A 19,031-nucleotide genomic window follows, 5' to 3' on the forward strand; every position below is an offset into this window, starting at 1 on the left:
ATGCTAAAAATAACACTCATTTTTTTCGGCCTTTGGTGAATTGGCCTCATAGTTATGTCTGTATTAAATTAATATGAGGTTTTTTTATGTTTTAAATACATGCTTTGTTTTTTACATTTTAGTTTCTCTTTAGCATTGCAACCATTTCTTGATTCATGGAATGTAAAAATCATAGTAAAGGTCAGTCTTGAATTGTTAAAATCATAGTAAAGGTCAGTCTTGAATTGTACTGCTCCTTTCAGCTTAGTAGCATATTTTAAAATTTACAGTGTGGGACATTTTCCTGATCATCACTTGCACAGTCATAAAACTGTTTTGCACATGCACCAGTTGACTATGTAACTATGTAACCGCTGACAAAGAGAGAGGCACTGGACCAAAATACATACAGCCCTGACCATAACATTAAAGGACATAAACATTAAAACATTAACCCTTTCACTGCCAGCCGTTTTGAACAAAGCGGAACTTCTACTGCCAGACAGTTTTTGAACATTTTGCACTGTTTCACTTTAGGGGCCTTTCCTTGGGGGGACTTTTAGTTTACCCAGGAAAACAATATTTTGTTTTTTTCAGGACAACCTAAGCTTTTAAAATATGGTAGAATTTTTGTGTAATTCCAATTTTGTAACAAGATATAGGCTTCTAAATGTCTAAAAAATGAAAAAAATTATATTTTCCATAATATAAACACACATACCAGAAAAAAAAAATTATTTTATGCATGAAAATACACCTGATTTGGAAAGTCCCATGTCTCCTGAACGTGCCAATACCAAATATATATAGTTTTATGGAGATTTCTCACATGTATAGGTCAAAAACTCTCAGCAGTACACTACCAAATTTCCAAAGCACTGCTCCAGAAAGCTGCATACTTTAGATTTTAAGGCCAAAAATTCCGCTAACAGAAAGTTTATCCCAGAAAATGTTACATTTTTAGAAAGAAGAGATTCTGGGGAATCCAGAATAGGCACAACTGTCTGTCTACTCCAAACTATCAAGTCGCAATGCTTTGCTAAAGTTATTGGTTTTTATCAAAATTTGTGAAATTTTTTTAAAATCGCTTCAAAGCTTCCAGTCTATATTATCTTAACTCCTAAAGGTCATAAAGTAACCAAATAAAACACCCTAAATATGAATGCCAGGGGTCCACTGAACAGTTTGATGCCCAATATGTATAGGTTTAGCTAAGTATGTGGCATGTAGGGGCCCCAATGTGAACATACACCCATATGCACTGTCATTTCTGTCATTTCAGCTTCTGCAAAATCAACATTTACATCATTACATGTGGGATAATGCTAGTAAAATGTACATTCACCCCAGAAAGCCATATATTTTTGGAAAGTACACATTCCCCCGAATCTAAAATGGGTACCCATGTCTTTCTACTCCACAGTACCAAGCCGCAAAGCTTTCCTAAAGTTGGCAATTTTGATAACATTTCCAAGAATCCACTCAAAGCTTCCAGTTTCCAGCATCTTATCTCCCACATAACATTAGGTACCAAGATAAATCACCCTAAATATGAATGCCAGGGGCCCACTTAACAGTTTGATGCCCAATATGTATAGGTTTACCTAAGTATGTGGCATGTAGGGGCCCCAATGAGAACATACACCCATATGATCTATCATTTCAGCTTCTGCAAAATCAATACATTTACATCATTATATGTGGGATAAAGCTAGTAAAAAGTACATTCACCCCAGAAAGTCATATATTTTTGGAAAGTACACATTCCCCCGAATCTAAAATGGGTACCCATGTCTTTCTACTCCACAGTACCAAGCCATAAAGCTTTCCTAAGTTTGACGATTTTTATGGCATTTCCAAAAATCACCTCAAAACTTCCACTATGCAGCATCTTATTTTCTACAGGTCATTAGGTACCAAGACAAAACACCCTAAATATGAACCCCAGAGGTCTACTGAACAGTTTGATGCCCAATATGTATAGGTTTACCTAAGTATGTGGCATGTAGGGGCCCCAATGTGAACATACCCCCATATGTACTGTCATTTCTGTCATTTCAGCTTCTGCAAAATCAACATTTACATCATTACATGTGGGATAAAGCTAGTAAAAAGTACATTCACCCCAGAAAGTCATATATCTTTGGAAAGTACACATTCCCCCGAATCTAAAATGGGTACCCATGTCTTTCTACTCCACAGTACCAAACCATAAAGCTTTCCTAAGTTTGATGATTTTTATGACATTTCCAAAAATCACCTCAAAACTTCCACTACGCAGCATCTTATTTTCTAAAGGTCATTAGGTACCAAGACAAAACACCCTAAATATGAACCCCAGCGGTCTACTGAACAGTTTGATGCCCAATATGTATAGGTTTACCTAAGTATGTGGCATGTAGGGGCCCGAATGTGAACATATACCCATATGTACTGTCATTTCTGTCATTTCAGCTTCTGCAAAATCAACATTTACATCATTACATGTGGGATAAAGCTAGTAAAAAGTACACTCACCGCAGAAAGTCATATATTTTTGGAAAGTACACATTCCCCCGAATCTAAAATGGGTACCCATGTCTTTCTACTCCACAGTACCAAGCCATAAAGCTTTCCTAAGTTTGACGATTTTTATGGCATTTCCAAAAATCACCTCAAAACTTCCACTATGCAGCATCTTATTTTCTACAGGTCATTAGGTACCAAGACAAAACACCCTAAATATGAACCCCAGCGGTCTACTGAACAGTTTGATGCCCAATATGTATAGGTTTACCTAAGTATGTGGCATGTAGGGGCCCCAATGTGAACATACCCCCATAAGTACTGTCATTTCTGTCATTTCAGCTTCTGCAAAATCAACATTTACATCATTACATGTGGGATAAAGCTAGTAAAAAGTACATTCACCCCAGAAAGTCATATATCTTTGGAAAGTACACATTCCCCCGAATCTAAAATGGGTATCCATGTCTTTCTACTCCACAGTACCAAACCATAAAGCTTTCCTAAGTTTGATGATTTTTATGACATTTCCAAAAATCACCTCAAAACTTCCACTACGCAGCATCTTATTTTCTACAGGTCATTAGGTACCAAGACAAAACACCCTAAATATGAACCCCAGAGGTCTACTGAACAGTTTGATGCCCAATATGTATAGGTTTACCTAAGTATGTGGCATGTAGGGGCCCGAATGTGAACATATACCCATATGTACTGTCATTTCTGTCATTTCAGCTTCTGCAAAATCAACATTTACATCATTACATGTGGGATAAAGCTAGTAAAAAGTACATTCACCCCAGAAAGTCATATATTTTTGGAAAGTACACATTTCCCCGAATCTAAAATGGGTACCCATGTCTTTCTACTCCACAGTACCAAGCCGCAAAGCTTTCCTAAAGTTGGCAATTTTGATAACATTTCCAAAAATCCACTCAAAGCTTCCAGTTTCCAGAATCTTATCTCCCACATAGCATTAGGTACCAAGATAAAACACCCTAAATATGAACGCCAGGGGCCCACTGAACAGTGTGATGCCCAATATGTATAGGTTTACCTAAGTATGTGGCATGTAGGGGCCCCAATGAGAACATACCCCCATATGAACTATCATTTCTGTCATTTCAGCTTCTGCAAAATCAATACATTTACATCATTATATGTGGGATAAAGCTAGTAAAAAGTACACTCACCCCAGAAAGTCATATATTTTTGGAAAGTACACATTCCCCCGAATCTAAAATGGGTACCCATGTCTTTCTACTCCAAAGTACCAAGCCATAAAGCTATCCTTAGTTTGATGATTTTTATGGCATTTCCAAAAATCACCTCAAAACTTCCACTATACAGCATCTTATTTTTTACAGGTCATTAGGTACCAAGATAAAACACCCTAAATATGAACCCCAGAGGTCTACTGAACAGTTTGATGCCCACTGTACATAGGTTTATCAAAGCACATGGCACTTAGAGACCCCCAAATATACCTTGTGCACACTAATTTCATGGCTTATCTTTACCTAATTCATAAACACATGGCAGTTTTATGAGGGGTAGAAGCTGCAGAAATGTAGGGTGACCCCTAAAATCCCTATTTATTTTTGACAAATCCAACAAGGGTAAAGAGTCCTTTCTACACCAAAGTACCAATCTGCAAAGCTTTCCTAAAGCTAGCGGTTTTTATGACATTTCAGAAAATCACATAAAAATGTTGCAGTTTGCCGCATTTATCTCACACAATTTCTTGCATACAATGGCAAATCACCCCAAATAGGAACACCAGAGGCCTACTGAACAGTTTGATGCCCAATATGCATAGATATACCAAAGTCTGCGGTATGTACTGACCCCAAAATGAAAATAGCGCATAAGGATTTCTCGCCTGCCAGCTCAGCTTTTGCACACAGAGCCCCCTGACAGCCTATTATATGCAGTAAGACCCCCAAACTACACAGGGACCCCCAGAAAACCATATATTTTTGGAAAGTACACATTCTGTCAAATCCAACAAGGGTAAAGAGTCCTTTCTACAGCAAAGTACCAATCTGCAAAGCTTTCCTAAAGTTAGTAGTTTTTATGATATTTGAGAAAATCGCATAAAAATGTTGCAGTTTGCCGCATTTATCTCACACAATTTCTTGCGTACAAAGGCAGCTCACCCCAAATAGGAACACCAGAGGCCTACTGAACAGATTGATGCCCAATATGCATAGATATACCAAAGTCTGCGGTATGTACTGACCCCAAAATGAAAATAGCGCATAAGGATTTCTCGCCTGCCAGCTCAGCTTTTGCACACAGAGCCCCTTGACAGCCTATTATATGTAGTAAGACCCCCAAACTACACAGGGACCCCCAGAAAACCATATATTTTTGGAAAGTACACATTCTGATAAATCCAACAAGGGTAAAGAGTCCTTTCTACAGCAAAGTACCAATCTGCAAAGCTTTCCTAAAGTTAGTAGTTTTTATGACATTTGAGAAAATTGCATAAAAATGTTGCAGTTTGCCGCATTTATCTCACACAATTTCTTGTGTACAAAGGCAGCTCACCCCAAATAGGAACACCAGAGGCCTACTGAACAGATTGATGCCCAATATGCATAGATATACCAAAGTCTGCGGTATGTACTGACCCCAAAATGAAAATAGCGCATAAGGATTTCTCGCCTGCCAGCTCAGCTTTTGCACACAGAGCCCCCTGACAGCCTATTATATGCAGTAAGACCCCCGAACTACACAGGGACCCCCAGAAAACCATATATTTTTGGAAAGTACACATTCTGACAAATCCAACAAGGGTAAAGAGTCCTTTCTACACCAAAGTACCCATCTGCAAAGCTTTCCTAAAGTTAGTGGTTTTTATGACTATTGAGAAAATCGCATAAAAATGTTGCAGTTTGCCGCATTTATCTCACACAATTTCTTGCGTACAAAGGCAGCTCACCCCAAATAGGAACACCAGAGGCCTACTGAACAGATTGATGCCCAATATGCATAGATATACCAAAGTCTGCGGTATGTACTGACCCCAAAATGAAAATAGCGCATAAGGATTTCTCGCCTGCCAGCTCAGCTTTTGCACTTAGAGCCCCCTGACAGCCTATTATATGCAGTAAGACCCCCAAACTACACAGGGACCCCCAGAAAACCATATATTTTTAGAAAGTACACATTCTGACAAATCCAACAAGGGTAAAGAGTCCTTTCTACACCAAAGTACCCATCTGCAAAGCTTTCCTAAAGTTAGTGGTTTTTATGACATTTGAGAAAATCGCATAAAAATGTTGCAGTTTGCCGCATTTATCTCACACAATTTCTTGCGTACAAAGGCAAGTCACCCCAAATAGGAACACCAGAGGTCTACTGAACAGTTTGATGCCCAATATGCATAGATATACCAAAGTCTGCGGTATGTACTGACCCCAAAATGAAAATAGCGCATAAGGATTTCTCGCCTGCCAGCTCAGCTTTTGCACACAGAGCCCCCTGACGGCCTATTATATGCAGTAAGACCCCCAAAGTACACAGGGACCCCCAGAAAACCATATATTTTTGGAAAGTACACATTCTGATGAATTCAAAATAGGTAAAGTTATTTTTGTACACCAAAGTTGCACATGGCAAAGCTACGCTAAAACAGATCAGGAATACTAATATAGGGATAAAAATGTGCAAATCAATGAAACAACAAAATAAGTCACACGACAGCATAATTAGTGGTCAGAATATCTGATCACGCTGTCAAAATAAACAGTTTTGGGGGGAAATAAAAAAAAAAAAAAAGAAGTAAAATGAAAAAAAAATTTAAAAAAATTTAAAAAGTTTTTGTGAGTTTGTGTATACATGTGCACATGTAAAAGTTGTGTGACAGTGTGTATATGAGTGTATATGAGTGTATATAAGTGTATATGAGTGTATATAAGTGTGCAAAGTGGAAAAAAAAAAAACTGTGCTAAATTGTGTTGTATGTGTGTATAAATGTATATAAATGTGTGTAAGTGTGTGTAAAAGTGTGTATAACTAAAAATAAAGTCACACTTACCTGTCTGAAGGTCAGATCGGTTCCCTGCTTCTCCTTCCTGCAGTCGCCGAGGAAGTAGGTGGGAGGCGGCTCTGGGGGGGGGAAGCAGGAAGCTGTACAAGCAGCAGATGCGATGCGATTGCATCTGCTGCTTGTAGGATGGTCCTGCGATAATCGCATCGCAGGACCATCCCCCCCAACCCCCTCGGCTCGTTGCCGAAGGGGTTGGGGGCACATCTGTCTCTCTGCACCGGCGGCTAAGGGAGAAAGAACGTAGGTACTACGTCGTTAGCAGGCAACTGCTTTTTTTAAAACGACGTAGTACCTACGGTCTTGGCAGGGAAAGGGTTAAACACCCTAAAATTGCTTCCCCCACCAGAAGTGCAGGCTAATAGAAACCACACTGAAGTTGGTGGAAACAAATGTTTTTGTTTGTTTTTTAAATAACCCCTTCCCCTACACCAACAAGCAAATGTAATTTTTCCTGTATAATTTTATGGGGATAATACACTGGCATAATTACACAAAACATCAGCAAAAGTTTGGCACATATTTGACACAGAATTATGATTTTAAAATAATGCAGGATGCCATTAGGAAACTACGCCTGATGAATTAAGGAGAACTAGGTTCAACTATTGGGCTTATTTATCCAAAAGTGAGTATGGGCAGCAGAATTGTCAGGATTTCCTCTTGTCTGACAAAGCATGCATATATTATTATTAACATTTATTTATAAAGCGCCAACATATTCTGCAGCATATAGGAACACAACTTCTCTTACTGTGCTGATAAATGTATATTCTTAATTTTGCTCTTTCTCGAGCTGTACATAATAAAAGTCCTGTATACACAGGTTGCTGAAAGATTGCCTGAAAGATTCTCAATTTAGCATCAGGTATCAATACCTGCTGGCTGCTCTACTTTGCTGTTGTGGGAAGGGTCTGAGAGAGGAGTTTGATCATCAGTGTTGGCTTGTGAATACTTTGTCTAAACTTGCTCAGAAGGTGCGAGAGGGAGCGCCGTCTTCCAGGCGGGTGAGTGCAGCATTTCCATGTCTTTTATGTTGGTTCAAACTATTTATAGTAATGTTTGCTTAAAGGGGATCTAAACCCCCCAAAAATATCATAAATATCCTCTTCACTTTTGCTCTTTACATCCATGGGTATAAATATGGAGGGTTTTAGATCTTGTGCTAGCCAGTTTCCAGGCTTTCAGTATCTCTCCCTTCAGCGCAGTTACCTCTTCCTACCTTGTTAACAATTGAGGGGCTTTATAAGCCTGCTTGTTTCTTATTGCCAGCCTGATCCAGCTTGTTATTCTGTTGAGCTCATGCAATTCCGTACAATTCTGTACATGGTTCAGGCCTAAGTCCCTGTCTGGTTCATTGCCTTGTTTCTGCTCTCCAGTCTAAATCCTATGCCGATTCCTGATTGCTATTGATCTCCTGGTTTTCACCTCTGGTCTGTTTCTGACTCCGCTTACCCACTGCCTGCCAAGACCATAGCTTGTCTTTCCACTGTTTCTGTCTTATGCCAGCAATGACCCCCAGCTTGTTACAGAATTCTGCCTCAGTTTGCTGGTAGCCTCAACCATCAGCAAATGTTGGACTTCAGTTTTCACTTCAATGTAATTTAGTTTTGCACCTTGTACTGTTTCTACTATTTTCCTTCTTATTTATGAAATCATTGCTTCCATTTAATCTATACATTAACCAGTGTACACCAGATTATCCAGAACATAGGCTCCTACCTGCCAGTCACACATCTATGACTAAACCTGAAATAGTGTCCTGGCAAAATAGGAGCAGCTATATGTTAGATTGAAGTTGGTGAGAAACTAAAGGATGTGTGATGATAGAGAGTTGATAGAGAATAAAAGAGTATTTGTTTTAATGAAGGTAAGCTTGGAGAGATAGCAAAAGAACCTGTATAAAGCATAACAAGTGATATCAAGCACTATGTAGAAAGTGGTTACATTGTACAAATGCGGGATCTGTTATCCGGAAATCCAGTATGCATTCTGGATAATAGTTCCCATACCCATATAATGTCCCTGATCCTTAGCAACAAGAATGCCATTGATGAAATTGACTAAAGTAGTTTCAGCAGCATTAGCTGTGTTGAAACCTAACTGAAAATGGGTCAATGTTTACCACCACCTATAGGCTCTGAAAAATACAGCAAAGAAGCAGTAGAACTAAAATGTAGAAAGTAATGTACAATAATGCAGTACAAAGGCTAACAGAGAAGAGAAACAATATAGCACAAAAGAGAGCTGGCTAAAGAAGAATCATAGGATAACAAGGATGAAAGCAGTGTTAACAGGATTTTTCGTGGCGACCCTTCACCCTTTCTGAAACACAGAGCATTAATTCATTTGTACTTTTTCCAGGTTCTGCTTTTGTTTGTCTTTATTCCCAGCAAAGATAGGAAAGAAGTCAAATATATTGCTACAGATAAGTAGGAGAATCCAGGGTGGTTGTTATATATAGGTATATAAGTAAGGGTATATATAGGGTTGGCAGAAATAGCTTATGTGCACAGTGTAGATAGTTACATAGTTACATAGTTACATAGGGTTGAAAAAAGACCAGTGTCCATCAAGTTCAACCCATCCAAGTAAACCCAGCACACCTAACTCACACCTTCCAATCTATACACTCACATACATAAACTATAAATACAACCACTAGTACTAACTGTAGATATTAGTATCACCTCTTAAAGGCATTAACAGAATCTGCCATTACCACATCACTAGGAAGGGCATTCCACAACCTCACTGCCCTCACCGTGAAAAACCACCTACGCTGCTTCAAATGGAAGCTCCGTTCCTCTAATCTAAAGGGGTGACCTCTGGTGCGTTGATTGTTTTTATGGGAAAAAAGAACATCCCCCATCTGCCTATAATCCCCTCTAATGTACTTGTACAGAGTAATCATGTTCCCTCGCAAGCGCCTCTTTTCCAGAGAAAACAAACTCAACCTCGACAGTCTCACCTCATAGTTTAAATCTTCCATCCCCTTTACCAGTTTAGTTGCAAGTCTCTGCACTCTCTCCAGCTCATTAATATCCTTCTTAAGGACTGGAGCCCAAAACTGCACTGCATACTCAAGGTGAGGCCTTACCAGGGACCTATAAAGAGGCAAAATTATGTTCTCATCCCTTGAGTCAATGACCTTTTTTTATACAAGACAGCACTTTATTTGCTTTAGTAGTCACAGAATGACACTGCCTGGAATTAGACAATTTGTTATCAACAAAAACCCCTAGATCCTTCTCCATTAAGGAAACCCCCAACACACTACCATTCAGTAGATAGTTCGCGTTTATATTATTCCTACCAAAATGCATAACTTTGCACTTATCAACATTGAACCTCATTTTCCAGTTTGCTGCCCAGTTTTCCAATTTTGTCAAATCGCTCTGCAAAGCGGCAGCATCCTGCATGGAACTTATAGTTTTGCACAATTTTGTGTCATCAGCAAAAATAGAAACAGTACTCTCTATGCCCTCCTCCAGGTCATTAATAAACAAGTTAAAAAGCAAAGGACCAAGGACTGGGATGGGAATGAAAGCGCTCTTACACATTTTGTACCAGCAACCGTGCAACAAACATAGCATCAAATACTACACACAGGAAACACAGCTGCCTACATAGAATTGGAATCTGTCACATTAGTTGATGTGATATCTCTATGTTAAAATGTTTTTCATAGTGAAGTCATATCAAGAGAATTTGAATGGAGAAAAGAGTACAGTAAGAGTACAGCAAGCTCAGAACTCTGAATCAGGACTACAGAATTAACAAATTTGAGTCTGCCAGAGTGAAATTCCATTGTGTTCTATTCCATGGAATTTTTAACAGCGTATTTATTAAAAGGGTCAACTCTCACTTCACCCATTACATACAGCAGTTTGATTTGGTTGAAAAAAGACTAAAGTCCATTATGTTCAACCCCTTTAAACAAACCCTGGTACACATACCTGTATATACACACAATTATACCGACCTATCTATAATTTCACATATATAAACTATATACCACTATCTGTCTATAATACTCTCTAATGTACTTGTAAAGGGTAATAATGCCCCCTTGCAAGCACCTTTTTTCCAGAGAAAACGACAACCTTGACAGTCTACCGTCATTGTTTATAACCTCTATCCCTTTTACCAGTTTAGTTGCATGTCTCTGTACTCTCTCCATCTCGTTAATATCCTTCTTAAGGACTGAAGGCCAAAACTGCATTGCGTACTCAAGGTGAGGGCTTACCAGAGACCTTTAGATTTATAAACAAGTTAAAAAGCAAATATCCAAGGGCAGACCCCTGTAGTACTCTACTAGCAACACTGGCAGTAAATGGAACATTTTCTAATTGGGCCACTGTTTGTAATCTATCCTTTAGCCCAACTTCTGTGGTACCAAGGGCCAGAATTTTTCTGGCCTACATGATGGAGGGCCAATAATGGAGGCCAGTGTTGACTACTCCCCTTTTTTAAACCACATGACCATACACATATTAATGGTGGTAGTACAGCAAAAACCTGCCATACTCTGCCTTCCCTACCCTGCCTGTGTGTGCCATACTCTGCCTGCCCTATGCTGCCTGTGTGCCATACTCTGCCTGCCTGTGTGCCATACTCTGCCTGCCCCTATGCTGCAGGCAGCATACAGTGACACAATGCTGGCACTGCTCCTACAGCACATTAACTAAATATTTTAAAAAAAGCTTTTTAATTGCAGTACCACCTCAGTATATGTTCATTTTATATTGTGCAGGGTTTATTTGTGGGTTTCGTCTGAGGTGTGAACAGGATGCTTACAATGTGGGTGCTTACAGTCTGAGCCTCTGAACAATATGTGGACAATGCAGGGATTTAAAGGTGTAAACAATACAGGGGGATTACAGCCTGAATCTGTACCATGCAGGGGGCCAGTTAAACTCAGTACTGATACCATTTAAATCTTACACAAAGGTCACACAGAGGGGGGTCGCATTGCTTTAGCCAGTTGTCTGTTCAATTACAAATATTAAGTTCCAGGCCAATATTCCTTAATTTTACCATTAGCCGTCTGTGCAGTACTGTATCAAATGCTTTAGCAAAGTCTAAGTTACACTAACAGGCCTATAGTTTGTTAAATATGCCCTACAAAAATCCCATAGAAATAAATGAAGAATGGATGGATCACACTCTGGCATATTGTAGTAAGCTCTAGTTCAGTGCTGTCCAACTGGCGGCCCGCGACCCCCCTTTGTATGGCCCCCCACCTGTCTGGCTGCTTTGATGGCTTACTCTTGTGTAAGCTTTAAATGGTATCCGTACTGTGATTAACTGCTCCCCCCTGCATGATTCACACCTCAGATTCAGACTGTAAACCCCCTGTATTGTTTAAAAATGTAATCCCCTGTGTTGTTCACACCTTTTAATCTCTGCATTGTTCACCCCCTGCAGTGTTCACACCTCTGGCTCAGACTGTAATCACCCACATTGTTCCTCTGTTCACACCTCAGACTGTAGAAACCCACAAATAATCCCTGCACACTACAAAAAGAACATAAACTGAGGTGGTACTGAAATTAAAAAGTTTTTTTAATACAGTGGTGTGAAAAACTATTTGCCCCCTTCCTGATTTCTTATTCTTTTGCATGTTTGTCACACTTAAATGTTTCTGCTCATCAAAAACCGTTAACTATTAGTCAAAGATAACATAATTGAACACAAAATGCAGTTTTTAAATGAAGGTTTACGTTATTAAGGGAGAAAAAAAACTCCAGATCTACATGGCCCCGTGTGAAAAAGTGATTGCCCCCCTTGTTAAAAAAATAACTTAACTGTGGTTTATCACAAATGAGTTCAATTTCTGTAGTCACCACCAGGCCTGATTACTGCCACCCCTGTTTCAATCAAGAAATCACTTAAATAGGAGCTACCTGACACAGAGAAGTAGACCAAAAGCACCTCAAAAGCTAGACATCATGCCAAGATCCAAAGAAATTCAGGAACAAATGAGAACAAAAGTAATTGAGATCTATCAGTCTGGTAAAGGTTATAAAGCCATTTCTAAAGCTTTGGGACTCCAGCGAACCACAGTGAGAGCCATTATCCACAAATGGCAAAAACATGGAACAGTGGTGAACCTTCCCAGGAGTGGCCGGCCGACCAAAATTACCCCAAGAGCGCAGAGACAACTCATCCGAGAGGCCACAAAAGACCCCAGGACAACATCTAAAGAACTGCAGGCCTCACTTGCCTCAATTAAGGTCAGTGTTCACGACTCCACCATAAGAAAGAGACTGGGCAAAAACGGCCTGCATGGCAGACTTCCAAGGCGCAAACCACTTTTAAGCTAAAAGAACATTAAGGCTCGTCTCAATTTTGCTAAAAAACATCTCAATGATTGCCAAGACTTTTGGGAAAATACCTTGTGGATCGACAAGACAAAAGTTGAACTTTTTGGAAGGTGCCTGTCCCGTTACATCTGGCGTAAAAGTAACACAGCATTTCAGAAAAAGAACATCATACCAACGGTAAAATATGGTGGTGGTAGTGTGATGGTCTGGGGTTGTTTTGCTGCTTCAGGACCTGGAAGCCTTGCTGTGATAGATGGAACCATGAATTCTACTGTCTACCAAAAAATCCTGAAGGAGAATGTCCGGCCATCTGTTCATCAACTCAAGCTGAAGCGATCTTGGGTGCTGCAGCAGGACAATGACCCAAAACACACCAGCAAATCCACCTCTGAATGGCTGAAGAAAAACAAAATGAAGACTTTGGAGTGGCCTAGTCAAAGTCCTGACCTGAATCCTATTGAGATGTTGTGGCATGACCTTAAAAAGGTGGTTCATGCTAGAAAACCCTCAAATAAATCTGAATTACAACAATTCTGCAAAGATGAGTGGGCCAAAATTCCTCCAGAGCGCTGTAAAAGACTCGTTGCAAGTTATCGCAAACGCTTGATTGCAGTTATTGCTGCTAAGGGTGGCCCAACCAGTTATTAGGTTCAGGGGGCAATTACTTTTTCACACAGGGCCATGTAGGTTTGGATTTTTTTTCTCCCTAAATAATAAAAACCCTCATTTAAAAACTGCATTTTGTGTTTACTTGTGTTATCTTTGACTAATAGTTAAATGTGTTTGATGATCAGAAACATTTTGTGTGACAAACATGCAAAAGAATAAGAAATCAGGAAGGGGGCAAATAGTTTTTCACACCACTGTATATAGTTATTGTGCAGACTGTAGGAGCAGTGCCAGCATTGTGTCACTGTATGCTGCCTGTGTGCGCCATACAGCATAAGGCAGGCAGAGTATGGCATAGGGCAGGCAGAGTATGGCATAGGGCAGGCAGAGTATGGCATAGAGCAGGCAGAGTATGGCAGACGCAGGCAGGGTATGGCAGACGCAGGCAGGGTATGGCAGATGCAGGCAGGGTATAGCAGACGCAGGCAGTGTATGGCACACGCAGGCAGGGTAGGGCAGGCAGAGTATGGCACACGCAGGCAGGGTAGGGCAGGCAGAGTATGGCACACGCAGGCAGGGTAGGGCAGGCAGAGTATGGCACACGCAGGCAGAGTATGGCACACGCAGGCAGGGTAGGGCAGGCAGAGTATGGCAGGTTTTTGCTGTACTACAACCATTAATATGGGTATAATCATGTGATAACACGGGTGTGGTTTCAAGTGGGTGCAGTTTCAAAAAGGGGAGTGGTCAAAACTGGCTTCCATTATCGGCCCTCCACCACGTAGGTCGGAAAAATTCCAGCCCTCGGTACCACAGAAGTTGGACAGCGCTGCTCTAGTATATCTTTTAAGAACTATGCCCCCTTGTTTTGTTGTAGAGCATGATGTGTCCTCTTCAGTGGTGAGTACACATACAATGAAGAGGACAGAACTCTTAATCAGGACTACAGAATTAATGAAGTTGAGAACCTGGGTTATACACCAATTGTGTATGGCTTTTAGTTCAGTCAGCAACAACACATGGAAAAACAATTTTCTGGATTTTAGAGATTTGCAAATGGTTTTTATTTTTTTGTGGTTTTTCCATTTTTTAACCTTTTTGTTGAGCAGCTGTTTGCTATGGTCTTGTCTTACCTTAGCAATGAAAATAAAATGTAAATTAGGAGAGCTGGAGTTTATTGCATGTGGTAAAAATTATGATATAACTGGCATTACTGAGGCCTGGTAGGATGAAACATTTGACCGGGCTGTGAAGTTGAATGGCTAGATCCTTTTAAGGAGGGACAGAGATTAAAAATGGTAAAGGAGTTTGTCTTTATGTAAAGCCATGCACTAAAGAAATTACCAGGGATAGCACTTTAGAGGCTCGCGTTGCCACTTTAGAGGCTCGCGTTAGAGCACTAGAGGAACAAGTTGCAACACTGCGTTCTATTGACAATCTTGAAAGAAGTCTCTTGCTAACTGAACAAGAACTAGCGGGGTCAGATAGTATGGGGGGAGGGGAGCAAGGAAAGGATGATAGGGCAGTAAGCTGGGTGACAGTTAGAAAATCTAGTGTGGGGAAAAGAAAAAGGGAGGCTGCTCCAGGGTTTGCGCATCCCAACAGATTTGCCAGATTGTGTGAAGAAGATGGGAGTGTGAACTCTGGACTAGCGGTTCTAGATGAGGCTGATCTCTCTAACAGCCGGGAGACCAGTTTCTCTAGTAGTGGTGGGGAGGAGAGCAGAGCTAGGCCTAAACAGATGGTGGTTATAGGGGATTCGATCATTAGGAAAGTGGACAGGGTAATCTGTCGAGCGGATCGCTTCAACCGGACAGTTTGCTGTCTTCCTGGTGCCAGGGTTCGGCATGTGGTTGATCGGGTCGACACATTATTGGGAGGGGCTGGGCATGACCCGGCTGTCTTGGTACATATCGGTACTAACGACAAAATGAACGGTAGGTGGGGGACCTTAAAGAGTGAGTTCAGGGATCTAGGCTCTAAAATTAAGCAAAGGTCTTCCAATGTAATATTTTCGGAAATTTTGCCGGTGCCGCGTGCTAGTTTAGGGAGACAGCGGGAGCTTAGGGAGCTAAATGCGTGGCTAAAGTCTTGGTGTAGGAAGGAAGGGTTTGGGTTCCTAGAGCACTGGGCTGACTTTTCTTTGGGGTACAATCTATACAGCCCTGACGGATTGCACCTCAATGGAAGGGGGTCTATTGTGCTGGGGGAGAGAATGGTTAAGAGGCTGGAGGAGTGTTTAAACTAGACAAGGGGGGGGTTGGTAAGCTAGATTCTTATTGGAGAGCTAGTGTAGATGGGGCAGTGGGACCAGTAAAGGGTTGTGGGGGAGGAGTGAGGGGGGCATATAGTTTATCAGATAAGGAGCTTCCATTGTTACAAGGGAAACAGACTAATTTTCACCTTAGCTCTAACTGTCCTTTAGCTAATGTAAGCATCAGAGGGAGAAGTAATAATCTCCGCTGCATGCTGGCTAATGCGCGTAGCTTGTCGGGAAAAATAGGGGAGCTGCAGGCTATTGCATGTATTGAAAATTATGACTTAATTGGTATCACTGAGACCTGGTGGGATGAAAAATGTGACTGGGCAGTGAATTTAAATGGGTATACACTTTTTAGGAGGGACAGAGAGATTAAAAAGGGTGGAGGGGTTTGTCTTTATGTAAAGTCAGATTTAAAGCCATGTAATAAAGACATTACCAATGAAAATGTTGAATCTCTTTGGGTAGAAATTTCAGTAGGGCTGAAGGTCACAAAGAAAATGATCATTGGTGTATGCTATAAACCACCCCGTATAGATGAGGGGGATGAGTCCCAGCTACTTTTGCAAATGGAAGAGGCTTCAAAATTGGGTCAAGTTGTTATTATGGGGGACTTTAATTATCCGGACATTGACTGGAGTAATGGGGTGGCTAAGTCAGAAAAAGCTAGTAGGTTTGTAAATATGCTAAATGACAACTTTTTATTTCAGGTGGTTCAAGAACCTACTCGGAATGAGTCTATTTTGGACCTGGTAATATCTAATAATACTGAACTTATCTCTAACATTTGTGTGGGTGAGCATTTGGGGAACAGTGATCACAACATGGTCTCCTTTGAGATAATGCTGCAGAGACAGCTCTATAAGGGAGTAACTAAAACGCTCAATTTTAGACGTGCAGACTTTGCCAGTATAAGGGCATCTCTGCAATGTGTCAACTGGGAAAGGCTTTTCATGGGGTTAGACACAGAAGGAAAATGGAACATCTTTAAAACATTGCTTTGCAGGTATACACAACAGTATATTCCCCTTGTAAGCAAGGAGAGGCATCGCAAAGCAAAACCCTTATGGCTGAATAAAAGAGTTAAGGTCGAGGTTGGTAATAAAAAACGTGCTTTTAAAGCATTCAAGTTAGCTGGGACAGCGGAAACTTTCATCAGGTACAAGGAAGCAACTAAAGCATGCAAAAAAGCTATCAGGCAAGCTAAAATAGAGATGGAAAGGGATATTGCAGCTAGGAGTAAAAAGAATCCAAAATTATTTTTTAATTATGTGAATAGTAAAAAAATGAAGCAAGAAGGGGTGGGAACTTTATTATCACGGGGAGGTACGTTGGTTGATGAGAACGGGGAAAAAGCTGAAATTTTGAACTCTTATTTTTCATCTGTCTATACATCTGAGGAGCCAGATAATGAAGGCTTCCCTTTTAATATGCCCAGTGCTAGTAATTTAGCTACTGACGCGTGGGTCACTCAGGAGGAAATTCAAAAGAGACTTGAACATGTAAAGGTAAACAAAGGTCCAGGGCCGGATGGGATTCATCCCAGGGTATTAAATGAGCTGAGCGCTGTGATTGCCAAGCCTCTTCACATAATTTTTCAGGATTCGTTGAGGTTTGGCATGGTGCCGAGAGACTGGCGGATTGCTAATGTGGTGCCGTTATTTAAAAAGGGATCTCGTTCTCAGCCTGAAAACTATAGGCCTGTTAGTCTGACATCAGTAGTAGGAAAGCTTCTGGAAGGGGTAATAAGGGATAGGATAGTTGAATACATTGCAGTTCACAATACTATTAGTTTGTGCCAGCATGGTTTTATGCGTAACAGATCTTGCCAGACTAATTTAGTTGCCTTTTATGAGGAGGTGAGCAGGAACCTTGATGCTGGAATGGCAGTTGATGTCATCTACTTAGATTTTGCTAAAGCGTTTGATACAGTACCTCACAGAAGGTTAATGATCAAATTGAGGAATATTGGCCTAGAACATAATATTTGTAATTGGATAGAAAACTGGCTGAAGGATAGAGTACAAAGAGTGGTGGTAAATGGAACATTTTCTAATTGGGCCAGTGTGGTTAGTGGAGTACCGCAGGGGTCAGTCCTTGGTCCTTTGCTTTTTAACTTGTTTATTAATGACCTGGAGGTGGGCATAGAGAGTACTGTTTCTATTTTTGCTGATGACACTAAATTGTGCAAAACTATAAGTTCCATGCAGGATGCTGCCGCTTTGCAGAGCGATTTGACAAAATTGGAAAACTGGGCAGCAAACTGGAAAATGAGGTTCAATGTTGACAAGTGCAAAGTTATGCACTTTGGTAGGAATAATATAAACGCAAACTATCTACTGAATGGTAGTGTGTTGGGGGCATCCTTAATGGAGAAGGATCTAGGGGTTTTTGTAGATCATAAGTTGTCTAATTCCAGGCAGTGTCATTCTGTGGCTACTACAGCAAATAATGTGCTGTCTTGTATAAAAAAGGGCATTGACTCAAGGGATGAGGACATATTTTTGCCGCTTTATAGGTCCCTGGTAAGGCCTCACCTTGAGTATGCGGTGCAGTTTTGGGCTCCAGTCCTTAAGAAAGATATTAATGAGCTGGAGAGAGTGCAGAGACGTGCAACTAAACTGGTAAAGGGGATGGAAGATTTAAGCTATGAGGTTAGACTGTCGAGGTTGGGGTTGTTTTCTCTGGAAAAGAGGCGCTTGCGAGGGGACATGATTACTCTGTACAAGTACATTAGAGGGGATTATAGGCAGTTGGGGGATGTTCTTTTTTCCCATAAAAACAATCAGCGCACCAGAGGTCACCCCTATAGATTAGAGGAACAGAGCTTCCATTTGAAGCAGCGTAGGTGGTTTTTCACGGTGAGAGCAGTGAGGCTGTGGAATGCCCTTCCTAGTGATGTGGTAATGGCAGACTCTGTTAATGCCTTTAAGAGGGGCCTGGATGAGTTTTTGAACAAGCAGAATATCCAAGGCTATTGTGATACTAATATCTACAGTTAGTATTACTGGTTGTATATATATAGTTTATGTATGTGAGTGTATAGATTGGTTAGTATAGGTTGTGTGCTGGGTTTACTCGGATGGGTTGAACTTGATGGACAATGGTCTTTTTTCAACCCTATGTAACTATGTAACTATGTAACTATGTAACTGGGGAGGAAAAATTATTATTGTTGTATGCTACAATCCAGCCCATATAAGTAAGGAGAATGAAGCCTAGCTACTATTGTGAATTGAGATGGCATTACAGCAAGGTCAAATTGCTATTATAGTTATAATAATTATAACTATAG

At 40.6% G+C, this 19,031-nt stretch overlaps 1 protein-coding gene across 2 annotated transcripts in view; it reads left to right on the top strand.

Moving 5' to 3' along the window:
* pik3c2b (phosphatidylinositol-4-phosphate 3-kinase catalytic subunit type 2 beta) overlaps positions 1 to 19,031 on the top strand; it is a 318,516-nt gene that overhangs the window by 114,953 nt on the left and 184,532 nt on the right. For both annotated transcript variants that reach the window (XM_031896848.1, XM_031896849.1), the window contains exon 5: positions 7,365 to 7,545. In XM_031896848.1, the coding sequence (XP_031752708.1) occupies positions 7,365 to 7,545 (181 nt within the window). The remainder of the gene's footprint in view (positions 1 to 7,364; positions 7,546 to 19,031) is intronic.

This window comes from Xenopus tropicalis, chromosome 2 (genome assembly GCF_000004195.4).
Source record: "Xenopus tropicalis strain Nigerian chromosome 2, UCB_Xtro_10.0, whole genome shotgun sequence".
In the NCBI taxonomy this organism is placed as follows: Eukaryota; Metazoa; Chordata; class Amphibia; order Anura; family Pipidae; genus Xenopus; species Xenopus tropicalis.